Source organism: Platalea leucorodia (assembly GCF_965183815.1).
Source record: "Platalea leucorodia genome assembly, chromosome: 1".
NCBI classification, from domain to species: Eukaryota; Metazoa; Chordata; class Aves; order Pelecaniformes; family Threskiornithidae; genus Platalea; species Platalea leucorodia.
In genome coordinates this window covers 128926898-128943136 of record NC_138823.1, presented here as the reverse complement: position 1 = coordinate 128943136, position 16239 = coordinate 128926898, and the positions used below count along the sequence as shown (strand labels likewise).

Below are 16239 nucleotides of genomic sequence, written 5' to 3'. Positions count from 1 at the left end.
GCAGCCATAACTGGTTTGGATGCAATGCTGTGCAAAGTGGACAGGGCCACATCCAAAGGCACACCTGGCCCAATAAGCCCCCCTGGAATGGGGGTTACAATACACAACCAGCTGAATGGATCTGAGCCAGTTTAATGGAAAATGGACTACCTGGGCTGACTCCGCACACAGGTACTTTATTATCTCCATGCCTTAACTTTTAACGTGCCCCACCACACCTGTTTTACCAGTATCCAAAACCCCATTATTGCAATAGGGGAAAGTTGACTGATACTGAATTGGTGATAAATTTAAGTAAATAAACCACTCAATGCTAATAATTTTCCCCTTCCCCTCTTCTTTGTGTCCTATTATCCCATTTCTTCTTATAGGAAAACCACAGGTAGAATATGTACTCGATTCAGTACGTACTTCATCACTGCCCTGGGAGTCTTCGTCAAGTTCTCTAACACGTAGCTGAACGGATGTTATCTGCACTGGGAATGCCACTGTCACAAATACAACAGTGGGGTGTCACTTACTGTAATGCTGCCAACTGAATAACTTCCAAGAGATAAACAGTACTTCTTTTTAGCCCCATTCCTCTAATCTTCAATTTAAGGAAAAAAAATGTCCTAATGTAATGAAATAAAAATAGAAGGAATTAAATTAAATAATGTTTTGCAACCACTTACAGTCCATAAATCTGTGGAGCAATTTCCAGTCGGTTCAGATGCATGTACAGCTCAATATCATGTTTCTTCAGCAGATGATCCTGAATTTGGTTTACCTTCGCAACAATAGCAATAGATGGGCCTAAGTCCTGTGGCCTTGCAAATGGCATAGGTGTAATCATCACATCTTTCTCCTGCAGACACAGAAAACAGGAAAAAAAGAACATCCCATGAAGCGTTACTGTCTAAAGGGATTGTCTACAAGAGATTTGTTTTGTTGTAATCATTGGCTTCCAAATAAGCATAAAAATATTAATAACTTGTTTCTTTTCCAGGAAAATAGGAATCTCAAGTATCCACTTCTGTGGAAGGTATTGTGGGACTCCCCTTCCCAGGCGTGCCAAGGTTCATCCCCTCGTTCTGCACATCAATTTTTACGTGCGTGCTTTACTTTTCACGCTCTGACAAAGTGTTGACAGCTTTATTTTAGCTTTAACATCAGCAGACTGAGTCAGTCCAGAGCAAAGCAGACAAATGGTAACTTAGTAGAGCATATATGCCCTCAGAGGACAATAAATTGCATACCAAATAGGAAATAACTTATTTTCAAACAATCCTTTCTAAACAGGCTTCCCTTGCTCAGAAAATCTGGTGGCTGTACCTCAAAATCTACACGACTTCGATAAAGCATCAGAAAACTTTTAAAACAAAAAAGAAACTGAAGATTGCACAAACTATGTCATGATCTAGAACATGACACACACCAAGTGAAAACAGAGGAAGAAAACTACTGGAGTATTAGCATGCTTGAACCTGATAACGCTTTAAATTTGGTCTTCTTGCGAAAGAGTGAAGTATTATTGAAAAAGAGGCAGAACGCTAGAAAGAAAGGCAGCAAGTAATGAACTCCATTGAATAGGAAACATAAAAAGGAGGATGAGAAATAAAAAAGAACAAGTCAAACCTATCAAGAGAAAGACTGAGGAAAGGGAAATGGAGAATTAAGCTGTCAGGAACACGTTAAAGTTATAAAAGAGGGAAAATTGGAACAGTAAGAAGAGAAGATTTTGCAATGATTTTGTTGCAATCTGTTATCATGGCTCTCTGACCTGAAAGCTTCACTTTAAAAAATAGTTATTGTTTTTCTACCCTTTTGCTCAGTATATTGATAGAGAAGCATTATCAAGGTCAAAGGGTTAATACTTTCAGAAGACTTCATTACAGCTTAAACTGTTGAAAGACAAATTCACTTGGTTCAATATGGTGAAAAGCACATTATTTTTAACATTCAATAACAGAGAAAGGGTTTTTTTGTTGTATAAACTATCCCCAAGGTTGCTTCCTATGGTTATAGTCCCTCTTCAACCCCATTCTCTCTGTATCAGCATCTTAAGAGGAAGGAAAAGAGGTACTCATATTTCACAATAATTTACAACATGGCTTAACATTCAAGTGGGCAGTGAACATTTAATAATTTCTACCAAAAAGCCTATTTTTTATGTTGATCTCCTTTACTTCAAATATTTTTTCTTAATTATTCCATTTCTGTACTGCAGAAAATATTGTATGATGCTGAGCAGTGATTTCAGGTAAAATGTTTCTATTTAAGGATCTGATCGATTATAAATTGTATCTTAAAATCTGCTTAATTGTTGCTTTGCTGTGACAATTGCAGCCAAGGGACTGATCTGTCTATTACAGTGCAGTGATTTTTCCATGCTATTGTGGTACCAAGACATTCATTTAAGATGCCCCAGCAAATTGTTTGACAAAAGCTCCCTCAGACTGTCAAATAAAGCTCACTGATATGGCATCCTTTCATTCAGAATCTTTTCTGTTCTACCAAACAGAAATTTAAAATAAAACATCTAGCATCTTAGGGGCTAATAAGAAATGTGGCTACTTACTTAAATACTAAAGTTCTTCACAGCTGCAGGTACATTGAGGAAGGATATTTCTCCTACCTCCTTTTTTAATTATTCTATTAACTTCTTTACTTTATCAGGCAGCCTTCTTTTTACCCTGATTTTTGTTCCTCCATTGTATGGCTATGTCTTATGGTTCCTTCAGATCCATTTCATTATTTTCTTGGTCAGATGCTAGAATGCAAAATACTGCAAAAGGGTATCCACTAATCTCCTTCTAATCTACATAGAAAAACACTCTTGAAGTATGATATGATAACATTGCCTTAATGTTAAATGCTAGCCTATAGTGATTTTTTGCATAAACATATCAATTTATCTTTGAAACTAATCATAAAAGTCTGTAACTGTACATATTCATAGACTGTGCATGTTCCATCAGTTGGCACACATCTGGGGTATGAACTTTATTCTGGTTTATTCAAGTTGAATTTAACTTCAGCTTGACCACTGCATGCACTCATGACTTTGATGACTCAAAATATCTATATTTTTAAGCTTTTCTTGATTATAGGCATAGATTCTTGTATAGAAATCTCAACATTAGAATCTTTCTACTTAGTCGAACTTGTAATATGAGAAGACTAGCTAGTTACCGGATTAGCCTTTACATCATTAGTTGTCTGCGGGTTTAAAGCCATCTTTACAAAATTAGAAGACAGACTCTTAGACACTGGCTCAAGTGTCAAAAGATTCTGAACATCAAAACTAATGCAAGCTTCCTTTTACGGAGGAGTGCCAAAACTGGAGTTATTTGTCACTTGCAGCATTTGTGCACCTTGGCATAATGCAGCACTGACACATTGCTGACTGTCAGACTGACTGACTACCAACATGGCTAAGTGCATCGAATAATACATGCTGGCGTGCCATTTTTAAAAGCATGAGATAAGTAAATGGTATCCATCAAAATGCAGTTCATCAGCATCTCAGAAATTAACCCCATTAACAGAAATCTTCAAAGCATGACAGAATCTGTGGGGACAGCAGTTGCAATCAATAATCAATGCCTTGACTGTCCACGCCTCCTGATTTGGTGCACTCCACCAAGAAGCTCAGTGGATGACTAGAGTGCATATGGTACATCTGTTGTCTCCTCTCACGCAACTTGGTTGAGAAAATGAGAATACACTTAGTCAGTTGAAATTGCTCCAAAAAATCACATCAGCTGGTGTGAAAGAAATAGCCCAAACAGAAAGCTGCTCAAAAAATCTAATACAACCAAGCCGCCAAAATGTTTAACTAGAAATGACTCACAGTGCCTGTGCCTAAAGCATAGGAGCCAAGTGGACAACATGATACTGTGCCCCTGCTCATACTCACTATATATTAAATTGCCTCATGAGACAAAACATCCATTTTCTTTTTGTGAGCTTCTAAGTCTTGGAAAGCATTTGAGTGCATGGGTTTAGTCATCTACTGCTAACACAAAATATAAATGATCAATCACAAAGGGATGCGGTTCACAATAAAAAGACAAAAAGAGATGGCTCAGAGATGCGCAATACTGTTTACAGGAGAGCATCAGGTTCAACTCTAAGAACAGTTTAAACATGGATATCAGTGAAATGCAGATGAAAAATTCAGATCAAGCATTAGGAACAGAGTCACCAAATCCTGCCACAAAACATTACCTACCACAACATGAACTGGAATGGCTGGCAGTCGATACTAATACAATTTATATATTCATGCATTTAGGAAACAAATGCTACAGCAGTAAGGAAAGGCTAGGACATAGTACAAGTATAAACCGTGGACAGATTTCTCTCATTAACCACTAGGGAATGGAGTAGCTGGAGAAGCTCCTCTAATGGCAATTGGGAGTAATGGAACCAACTGTTAGAGGCTATAAAATGTAACATGTCTCTCAGAGCACATGCTTTCATTGCTTCCTTTGTGAAGATTCAGACTTTATTATGTAGCCAACCCTCAAAGTCATGATTGTAAAAGGCATACGTACAAGAAAGGATTATTAAAGATTATACATGTTTGCAAAGAACAAGAACAAACAACTAGATATTAATCCATGCGCTTTGCATTGTTAATTTTTTATGCCACGAAAGGACTGGAAAGGGCAATGTAAACTTTCACCTTCTACCCAAGCACTGTAAAACTGTTAGCAGACCTAGTTATTTCCCGAATAAAATTCAGCCCCAGACTTTACCACCTCTGTCACAGAAATTGGAACAAATACATTTGAATACACTGAATTCTGAACAGCTACACTCAGAGAATCATGTCTTTGTTGTTGGAATAAAAGTGACTCTGTAATAAGTTCATAAAATTTGTATCTCATATACTTTATCCTTAGTTACTGAGAATTATGTAAAAACCCAAATCCAAACAGTAATTTATAACTGTAGATAGCTTAGGCCAAGATACCAATGCTCCGTGTCTAATAAAATATATACACAGATACATTTAAACATTTAAAGAAAATAGAACCTTTTATGTGAGTCTTGGGTGAACATCTTTTTCTTCAACAGACAGGCAAAACCACCTCTCAAACTAGTACTCCCTAATTACAGTTTGCAAATATACGTTTTGGTGCGCACACGTAGACATCCAAAACAAACCAAATTATTAATTTTTTGTTAACTCTAGATACTCAACTCATGGTCTCTGTGAAAATGCTGAAATGAATCAAGCTGGAACTAAGTCTGGAGGACAACTCTTTTAGGATAGAACACACTGAAAGTCTTGTCAATACCTGTAATATGGCTATGTTTTGCTAGAGCCTTCTACATACACGCCACACAAATCATTTTTCAGAATTAAAAAAAGAGAAATGTAAACAAAGAGACAGGAAAAAAGTATTCAAAGGAAATCTTGAGCAACTGACTGAGGCAAAATGGACAGAGGGAATTGTCTCTCATGCCATGCATGAAAAACGGTTACAGGCAAGGTCTAGATGGTCCCTAGATGGTCCCTGCAAAGAAACGTTCTGTAGAACTAAACTCAGAACACAGAAAAAGCTTTTCCATGAAAAGAAGCAACCTACTATTGCACCTGTATAGGTACACATGAGATCTGAGGGCACAGATGTTCCTTCTGTTTGAATATCCTGAGGTCAAAAAGAAAAAAAAAGGAAGGAAATGTAATGATGAAGTCAGAGAAAGATGCACCCTGATCCATGATGGACTATGATCAAAGTTTTGCTTTCACAGTAAATTGTTTATATTGTAAACAGTTTAAAACAATTCAAGTCTCAATACGTTAAACACTGCCTATACGTATTTATTTAAGATGACGTTTGCACAGGGTTTGGGCACATAGATGTGCCTATGACAGGCCTTCTTTTGAATGCTACACAAGAACATCACTCATACATAGGAGAATCTGTGTTCGTACAACATTTTAGAGCAATATTTACCTTCTGACTGTCATGTTCAAAAGTTGAAAACCAATGTTCTGCAGTTTTCATAAGACGTGTGAACATTGCACTGAAGGGGGAAAAACCCAGAAACTTGGTGTTAAATAATGTATTACAAGTAAGAACAAGTTAAATGTAAAGGAAGTTGTTAAAACTTACTAGGCATCATGTTCCAGATATTCGGGATTCAAAAGAACTTTCATTTCCTCACTGAAAAAGGCAACAGTGAACAATCCAAATGTGAATGTTTATTTTTGGTCAGCATTCTGCATGTACTATTATGTATTTATAAGCCAACTTTCATATAAAGTGCAAATGAGAAAACTAGCCTTTTTAATTAAAAAGAGCAATTCCATTGAACAAATGAAGTCTTCCCTTTTTATAAAGATCAAAAACAAATTAGCTGCCTTGTCTGCACTACAATGAAGTAACCATCTAATTATTCCAAATAACAAATTACTGAATGTCACAATGTATTATTTGAATATGCTTGATCTAGAATAATTGATTGCTGCACAATCTATCACTGTCCCAAACAAAAAAAATATGGTTACTGGTCAAATATGCAGTATCAAAACATTAATTTATTTTGTTTTAATAGCCTGTATTTTTATTGTACTTTAACAGCAATTAATCAGTGACAGCACCTCTTTTCCATCTACTTCGCTGCTTAGCTCTACTTCTTCAGTGGGGATGGAACAGAATGCTGTGCATATCACATGGTTATTTTAAGTTACTTAGCACTGAAGATCATCTTCTAGGTAATTTCAGGATAGCTAAGGACAGACATTGAATAAAAACACACACTTGTAAATAATCTCCATCCTTATGCTTAACTGCCTTTGGACAATCACGTTGAGGGGTGCTATCAGAGGTTATAGTACATAGTACACGTAACTAAATTGGCTTTTATTCACTGCTGGACTCCACAAGAGAGTGCAAAAAGGCAAATGAAAAGAAATGACCTAAATATCAGAAGTGATACAAGAAGGCAACTAGGTTCTTTCCCCCCCAAAAAAAGCTTTACTTATAGGGCAAGAAAAAAAGCACCTGAATTTGGTTGACAATCATGTGTGATGTAATATTTTATACATATGTGTATGATTACATGCACACACACAGAGTCTGAGTGAAATGGAGAATCAATAGCTAAACTTAATGTTACTACCAAGTCAAAGGACAGTCAGATATTGCAGCTACAACATTGCAGGTGATGAAAGAAATATCAATCACAACAATTTGTCTACATTGTTTTTTTTTTGTCTTTTAAGATATGAGGAAAGGTAGTTGGTAACATGTCCTTTCTATGACTGTAGTTCTCTAATCTGCCTCCTCTCTGAAATGACAGAAAAATAAATTATTTCTCGCAATAAGAATGAGGTGAAACAGTAAGTATGTAAGCTTTTTGATTAAGGTTTCCCTTCAGGTTTCTTGTCTTCCCTTTTTTTCGCCGGCTAGTACCTGTGAAGGGGCCAATACCTACACCTTTAATCCCCCTTTTGGAAGCTGTGGTAGGGAAGACGAAATAAGGACGTTCCCATAACAGCACGAGGATGCAACTATTTCTGCTATCAATTTATTAATTATTAACAAAGAATTAAGGAACATATATTTATAAGTTCCAGCCCAGCCAACTTCATCTATTTTTTTAAGACGATGGATTTTTAATACTATGCAAATAAAAAACAGTGCTTACCTTGGCTGTGCAGCTTCACTGGCATGTGAAAAAGCTTGGTGGTCACAATGCAGGATAAAGACAATGGGAGCTAAAAGTTCATGCATACCCTAAACATAAAAGGAAGCAAAAGGAGAGTAAGGTTTTCCAGTCACATAATAGTTCATAATACATAGCATCAGGCAGCCAGCAATAATAGGTGCAAACTAACTAAAAGCAGGAACATTTATATTCTTAACAGAATGGTTTCAGAATCAATGGCTTTTATCTTAAATTCTGATTAAATCCAAGTGTTTATTCTTCCACAAAATATGGAAGCAAGTTATTCTCCCTTTTTCTAACACAACAGACAACAAATTGGCAATGGTAGTCAACCCTGCACCTGGCAGTTTACTCCAAGATCTATGTTCATAAGTACAAATTTTATTTATGATAATTACAATCATGATCCACAGTACAAAGATCTGCAATAGGGACAGATTAAAAATTTGAAATTATTTTTTGATAATGTTCTAAAACCAGCATAGCAGTAGCCTTTAGAGGAGACAAGGGCAGCTATTTGGGAAATCAGAAAATGAAACTTAGGTTCCTACGGACATGAGAAATAAAATGGTTTTTTTGCCTATCTTTTTTTTTTTTTTTTAAAAAGTCATTATGTCAATATTAAAAATAAACTCATTATAACACAATGCATAGAAGACCTGGTACTGTTCCATTACAAACTATTACTTATATGTGCAATGTATATTAAGATACAGAAAAAATATAGAAACATACAGGATCAGAAGAGAAAAAATTGGTGGATAGTTGAGGACTTGGGCCAGCATTAGAAGCATCACTGGGCCACCCAGGCCAGCCATCGGTGCTTTTACCCGGAGCTCACCAGGAACAAAACAGGAGTCTTGATTTGCCTTGATTCACCTGGGGCTTGTCAATTTATTATCAGAAGCAGAAGCAACCACTTTAGGAAACAAGCAATCCAGTTGGCAAGCAGCAATGCACTGGCAGGTAAAACTACAGCCTGCAGAATGAAACCTTATCCTCGGCAGATGTTCAGCCCCTTCCATCAGATTAGATCAGGGAAAAGGAGGATTTGGGGTATCATAACTGGGGAACTTGGTTATGTCAGGGGAGTTGGGCTCCCAGTGGTGGACTAGGACAGCAGGCAGGAACTGCGCAAGCTACAGGTTGGGGTGTAGCCATACAAAAGAAGTGAGGAGAGCCCTTCAGTGATGGCTGGGATGCGAGATGAAGGGTTGAGACCTGTCTGGCTGCCTCTGGACACAGGGATCACTCCAAGGGGAGGGAACTCCTGACCTCAGCCCAAAACCACCAACTACAGCCAGGGCTTGGTGCCAGGCACCGAGGCTGCCCCTGCTGGGTCTTGCTCTGGGTGGAGTCCTTGCCCTGGCTGCAGGAGGAGGAGTGAGCTGCCAGCAGTGCTCTAGTTCAAAGGTGCAACTACTTCACCAAGTGGAGCCTCAGTCCCAGCTCCAGGTGCATGCTCTGGGGAGACAGGGGTGCCAGGAAGACCATCTTGTCTATCTCACTGGCAGAAAGAGCACTGGGACTGGCCCATCAAGTTCATAGGCATTTCAGGCTGCTGCTGGGAGTCAGATGATGGGTCCTCAGACAGGAGCTGTTCTACTCTTATGCTTGCATTTCCAAGCTAGGAAGCCTCTCCACTTGATTTTCCAGCCCTTTCAGTGATAGACAGACATGAGCAATGAAAGAGTCACATGCTTGTGCAGCTACCCTGCTGCTTTGCTGGTACATCACTTGATATTCCATGTAGCATTTGAGGAGTATTCAATACCAGTGAGTTAGCTTATCAGCATCATATGTATCAAACAGATCCATTAACTACTAAAACCCTTTAACTTTTATTGGAAATAACGAGGATTTTCCTTAAGTGGTCCAAACTGAGCAGAGAGGTAGATGTGGAAGCCCTCTCTAGATCATTATCTGTTTTGAGTGCGCTTGGATGCATGTTAGTGAATCTTAACTGTTCGTAAGAGGAAATTCCAATACCTAGCAGTGTTGAAGAAAAAAAAAAAAAGAGAGGTCTGGAAATTTCTCTGTGTGCTATCAACTGAAATCCCAGGAAATTTTATTTTGATTTCTTCAGGACTGAGATGTCTGTTATAGCCTCAACTGTAAGGTTGCAGCAATAGCAGTCAGTTGACTGGGCAAAGCTAAAGACAGCAAGACTACTGAAGTTTGGAGTTTTTCTTTCTCTTCCTATTTCTGAACCTTTAGGGACTACTTTGAAAGATGAAGGCTAAATAGAAACTCAGTTAGGAAAAAAAAAAGATTAAACCCAGTGTTGCCCCTTGATTTCAGGAGATGATGTAAAATTCCCAAACACGACAATATGGGTTAGATTACAAACTGACAACTTTACATTTCTGAAAGTCTTATGGTCATACCAAAAGGGAAAGGAATAGGAGAGACAGGGAGATAGATCCAGCATTAGACAATAAATATAAGTGGCAAAAATATCTAAATAAACTGTATATAATGTGGGTTGTACTTTCATACATACTCACAGCCCTCAGTTAATTAACAGCTCCATGTCTAATCTTTTATTCGCCCTGATATACTAACATGAAATAAGAGAAATCGAAATGACAAAAACTTGACTATCTAATAAAACTACCACCTAAGCTGTAAACATATAAGCTGAAGAAAAAGAAAGAGGATATAAAATAAGAATTAGTTATAAAAGATAAAAGCACATCATGCATTCTTCCAACATAATAATATATCAAATTTATAATAAAGTAGAATCATAATGTGGCTGCCCACATACAACAAAAACAAAACAAACAGATGATGAAATATCAGGATTTCAAAAACATACCTCTGATCTTTCAGTTACAAGAGTACTTCAAATGTTTAGAGATTTTTAGCTTGGCAAGAAAAGCCACCAGTGTAATATGCATACACATATTTTTTCAATGCTGCAGTTTACTAAAACTCTTTAGTGTTAATAAATAAGTTGACAGAGCTCAGATAATTTTATGACACTTCCCAGCTACAACAAAATATTGATTTCATAGTACAGTCTATGGTTTAGAAAGAAAACCAGAAATACAGCATTTCTACAATGAAAAGTGAATCAATGCATTTCAAAATTATATTGACTTCTCTAAGGGCAATCAAATCATGAGTGAACAATAGTTAGCCTAGTGATTTAGCTTAATTGTCACTATTTGTTTTCAGTGTAACTAGGACCAGAATTTTGGCACCACTCTTACAGAAGAATGTTAAGAGTAACTTTTACATATTCTTAAGTACAATATACTATTCTCTTTAGATTTTATATTTACAGCTGCTATTTAAAAATTCAACGATCCCAGTGAGGATTCTGTCTTTAAAATCTGTAATACAGCTTCACAACATTCTACTCCATTTGACTAGGGACAGAAATATCTTTTTCCTCATCAAATAAAATGTTACTTCACGCTGGTCAAAAGCCCACAAACCGTACTACAAAGACAACTTTCATGCATATATGCATATTAAACAAACATTATTGATTGCTTCTTGTAAGACTATATCCTGATGCTATGTAATAGTTTCAATAAAATGTTGTAAACTTCAGATACACTTTATTTACATTTATAAGGATGCAAATTGTCAAGGAACTAGAACTTTTTCCAAATATTTTGAAAGAGAAACATTGAGTCCTGTACAGATGTTGACAGGCAGAAGTATAAGTTTTCATTTATTGGCCAAGTGTTACAAGTCTAATAGCAAATGTAGCTTTTCTGTGTGGTCATACAAATGAGACAGAGGAATTCTCATAGAGAACAACAGGACCAGTCCCATGATGGATACTAAATATGAAGACAAACTCCTTAATTTGGGCTTTGTATTCAGGTCACTGTGGAGAGAGCAGCTTGAAGGTGATCTGTTATTGATGAATTAATGGTATCCTTCATTATTTTCAAGAAAATACGCTAGGCTTTGATGTAGTGGAAATTATTATGGGAAGTGGGGCTTGAGTCAATGGTAAAAACAGAACCAATAAAAATAGTAGGACAGGAAGATTGACTGCAACATAGGTATTTGCTAAAAGAAGGGAAAAAAACATCCTGTCGCCACCACAAACTCTATTTCCTATTAGGTAATTCACAGGAGGGTACTGATGGACATGAAAGAGATCTAAAAAGAGAGGGACACGGGGACAAAAAAGCAGGATTGTTACTAATAATCTAATAGGACCATTAATTAAAAAAAAAAAAAACCAACAACCCACCAAACAAAACCACCCTTTGAAAACGAGGTAAGAAAAAAGAAAAGCTCCTAATAGAAGTGACACATGTACACAACAAGAGAGGAAAACCACAATCATTTGCTATTTTGTGGACTTGGCACAGCACCATGAGACTGGGGCAATATACTGAACACACTTCAGAGAGATTAAATCAACAGTTTTTCATGATCCAAATTTATTTCATTTTCTGCACTTCACCTTTCCCCTTAGTCCTCTGGCAATCCCTTCCTGGAATTACTGCATTACTGATGCACACCAGTTGAAAACAGAGGTAAAGAAGTTTTCTTTGTCAACAGCCTGTAGGCTCGCAAAATTGAACCTGTTCTTTTATCTGCCTATGTTCATTTAGCCCACCAAGCAGTCTTTATTAAAGCTGAGGCATCAGGCAGTCAAAGTTCATTAATACCATTTATATAATCTCTGCAGTTTCAATTAACTCAGCAAGACATTCTACTACATGATAACAGTCTCATTAATTCAATAAAATCCCATAACTATTAACAATATGGTCTATGTTAAACGGGGTGTCACCTAGTAGAAAATAATAGCTTTAACAGCTTGTGATGAAACTCAGGGCTTTTTTTTTTTTTTAAATTTGATCTGGCTAAATATTCCATCCTTATGTAGAAAGGTATTATTTCTTGGTAAGGAATCAAGAGGATTTTAAATAAGAGCAGAGGGTAATTAAGTCCTTTTAAGTCATATCAAAGAGTAAAATAATACTTCTTGTTCAATAAATGATAGACTAAATTAGCTGGAATGTGTTCTTCCATCTTCCCATCATCAGTACTCTGGCCTATATTCACTAGAAATGGGAGGCTGAATACTGCTTAAGTGTTTTCTTTAGCAGTGCCCTTCAAAATACAGCTCACAAATCTCAATTTTTCTTTTTATCATGCAAGAGTATTTCTTGCTTACAGTCTGTCAAACATGAGAAATAACCAGCTGATGGAGATTTGATACGTTTGATAACTATATATTTGATTTTTGATACAATCTTTAAGACAGTTCTGCAGAAGTAACTGTTCCTTCTATTCATATGTGTTGGTCTTTTCATGAAACATCACTAATTTCCTGGCTTGAGGACAGGGTGGTCACAGACCATGCCTGAAAGTATACAGTGTCTTTTAAAAATCTTCACGTTTACTGAACCTCTGTTTTTTTGACATAAAATTTTTTTGTCTATGTGAAGTTTGCTGCTCTACAGTTTATCCTTTGTCCAGGCACAGGGTATCGCTCAGTCAGTCCCTACTCACTCTACAGTTAATAGCCTGGAGAAACAAATACAAATATACTTATGTCGATAACTCTGCGTATTGGTCTTGCTACATTAATTTAGTATCAAGCTTATGCCCACTTCAAAATCTTCTGAACAAATGTTAAATTAATTTAGCCTGCATCCCATATGGATGCATAGTTAGTGCAGCTTTAAGGCTTTCTTTACCATTTTATCAAAAATGGTTTGAGCAGGCTCTCCTTCAGGTGACACTGTAAAAGTAGTATTTGTAGCACCCTTATCCTTCAGTCAAGAAGCATTTGCCAGCTGCATTGTATTTGGATGCTACAGGCTTAGATAAAGGATCTATTTGCTAACGTACTGCATGGCTATAGCACTTCGAGGAAGAACTTAAAATTTTACATAAAACTTAAAATAGTAACTTTGCCTAAATTTCAGAAGTCACTATTTATGTTTTTTGTTTATTCAGTACCATTTTTAATCCTGCTGCATACTTGCTTTCTTTAGCTAAATACAGAAAACCTTTCTTTTTCTTTTTCTTTCTTAACCAACACTGAAGAAAAAGATGTTGTTTATTAAGAAATTTGAAGGTAGACAACTTAGCAACCTTGAAGAAAACAATTTGAGGGACTGTCTTATGAGGAAAAAGCATATGTTATTCAATGAGCTTACTTTTCTTACTATCCAGCTGACAAGCAGCTCTTTGATTACTTTAGCATTACGATACAACTTCGGATACAACAGAACTACATTATTGTCAAACCGTATAGAAGATGTTGAGTCAATGAATGCCACCTGTACAGTATTTTCATTACCTGTTTATAAAGCAACTGCTCATTTTCTCTGGCATAGCAGAACAGAACATCTGTAAGAATCTTTCTCACATTCTCTTGCTGGAAATACTGCATTTCAGGAAAGCTGAAAATGAAGAAATACAGCGGAAGTAAACAATACAGCGCACAGAATCTCAGTTGCTGGTCTTACAGAAACGGTTTTAGGTAAGACAGCATCCCCCTTGTCTGCTTTCCCAGCACTCTGTTAACTGTGGGTGCTGCTAGAACAAGAACAGTTCTAAAGACTTGTTATATTTGTTTTGCAACCAAAATTCTGAACCATGTTCTTTAATATACATCAGTCCGCTACACAGGTATGATGATATCACCAGTTATTTTTACATAAGTAATCCCTTTCAACAGTATGAAAACTAGAGATCTGCAAGAATGAAACACAACGGCAGATTGTTTTAATCATCAACTTCTTACACACAGCCAATCCACTGAAAATGAATGACTTGGAGAATCTAATCCAAATAAAATGATGTACCATAAGAGTATGTTCCCAGCTGCCTAAAGGATCAAGTTCCTTTCCTCCTCCATGTCATGAAAACAAGTTGAGTTGCAGCAGAATGAAAGGAGGCAGAACGAGAGGCAATGACTGAAGCGAACACCTGCCCTCTCCTTCCTGCACACAGGCTCTTACTGCCAAACCTAGCAGCTCAGAAGACAGTTCTGGTCCCAGGTGGCACAGCACCCCAGCAGTAACTTAACTCCAAGACTGTGCTCCACCGATTGTCAGTCCTTCACCAACGAATCTAAAACTTGATAGGAACACTTAGAAAAGGAGTGTGATCAAAAAATCCAAGCAGACACTTCTCCCCACACAAAAACAAGTCAGTTAAAACTAAAACTGTTGCAAACAGTTACCTATTGATTAATTTGATTCAGGTACTGGAAAAATAAGCACTGAAGATCAAATCTCCATAGATAAAAACCATACTTTATATGACATGTTCCCATTTTTTTAATCTGTGTTAGGTTGGCAACTGTAACTGGATCATTGGTCTGCCCTGCAGTTTCATGAATAGAGCTTAGCCTTGCTCTTAATTTTTCTCAAGATAAAAGTTGGGCAAAGGAAGAGAATAAGAGCTACAATATGTTAAAGAAGTTTGTAAAATTTCCCGTTCTAAACCAGAATAAAATGGAAGAAAGAAGAGTATGTTAGAAGCAGCATACACACAAGGGTTCAATATTTTATGAACATTTGAAAAATGCTTAGCATTTTACTGACATGATTATTAAAATATCTCACAACCAACATGAAAACCATTATCCTAGTTCCTGAGCTCTAAGTAAGCTCCAGTATATCTTACTAGCATCTTTTGTGATGCAACATAATTAGGCATTTCACTGTCTTTAGTAGCTGTCTCAAATAAACTTTAAAATTATGAAATCATTTGATACTCTGGCTGGGCAAATATCCTTTAAGTGAAATAGAATGAAGTGGAACCAGTGTGAGAATAAGGGAAAAAAATGCTCTGGGAAAATCCTGTTATCTGCGTATAATCCAGGAAAATGTAAATATTTACAACCTGTAACTATTCTGAAGCAACTCTCACCTGTGCTTCCTGCTCCCTGACTGTTGGAACTAGGAGATAAAGTGGTTATGCAGGATGCACTTTAACGAATTAGTGCACAAACAAAAGTGTTTTCATGCTTAACGAAGAAGTAACTAGATGGCAAAAACTATTTCATAAAGCAACCACCTCAATCCACATCCAGCTATGTGGAGCAATAACAAATAAAATAAAAAAATATCTGGAAAGGTAGAATACAAAAAAGAAAGGAAAAAGTAAAGTTGGACAAAGAAAAACAGAAGAATACTTAAAAAGACAACAAGAGTAGGCCTCAGGCTAGACTGCTATAGTATTATATACAGGCTATATATACAGGCTATATATATATACAGGCTATATATATAGGCTATAGTATTGTCAGTTTTAAAATGAAATCACATGGATTGCAGGTAAGTTTTCTTCAAGCAAATTTTGTTTTTCCTGCTTCCCAAGTCTGAGCTACAATGTTGGACCAGTTATATTAAGGCTGTTGTAAAGCCTGTCATGGAGAAACAATATAGGGAATTATAATAAATTACTTCAGATAAAACTATTAGTGTTAATAATTACGGTGGTTATCTCATAGAGGTGATGACAGGTAAGCACAGAAACATAACTAATTAAGGCTAGAAAGGTGCTTTGAAATCCTTGGGTGAAGGACCCGAATCAAGGTCCAAGGCAGAGAAGACACCGTGGCTT

At 36.7% G+C, this 16239-nt stretch overlaps 1 protein-coding gene across 2 annotated transcripts in view; it reads right to left on the bottom strand.

Moving 5' to 3' along the window:
* Positions 1-16239, bottom strand: part of TBC1D5 (TBC1 domain family member 5) — a 321760-nt gene that overhangs the window by 123834 nt on the left and 181687 nt on the right. For both annotated transcript variants that reach the window (XM_082307468.1, XM_082307469.1), the window contains 5 exons: positions 13964-14066; positions 7651-7739; positions 6114-6164; positions 5955-6024; positions 675-847 (listed from right to left, as the gene is read on the bottom strand). In XM_082307468.1, coding sequence (XP_082163594.1) covers positions 675-847; positions 5955-6024; positions 6114-6164; positions 7651-7739; positions 13964-14066 — 486 coding nt within the window. The remainder of the gene's footprint in view (positions 1-674; positions 848-5954; positions 6025-6113; positions 6165-7650; positions 7740-13963; positions 14067-16239) is intronic.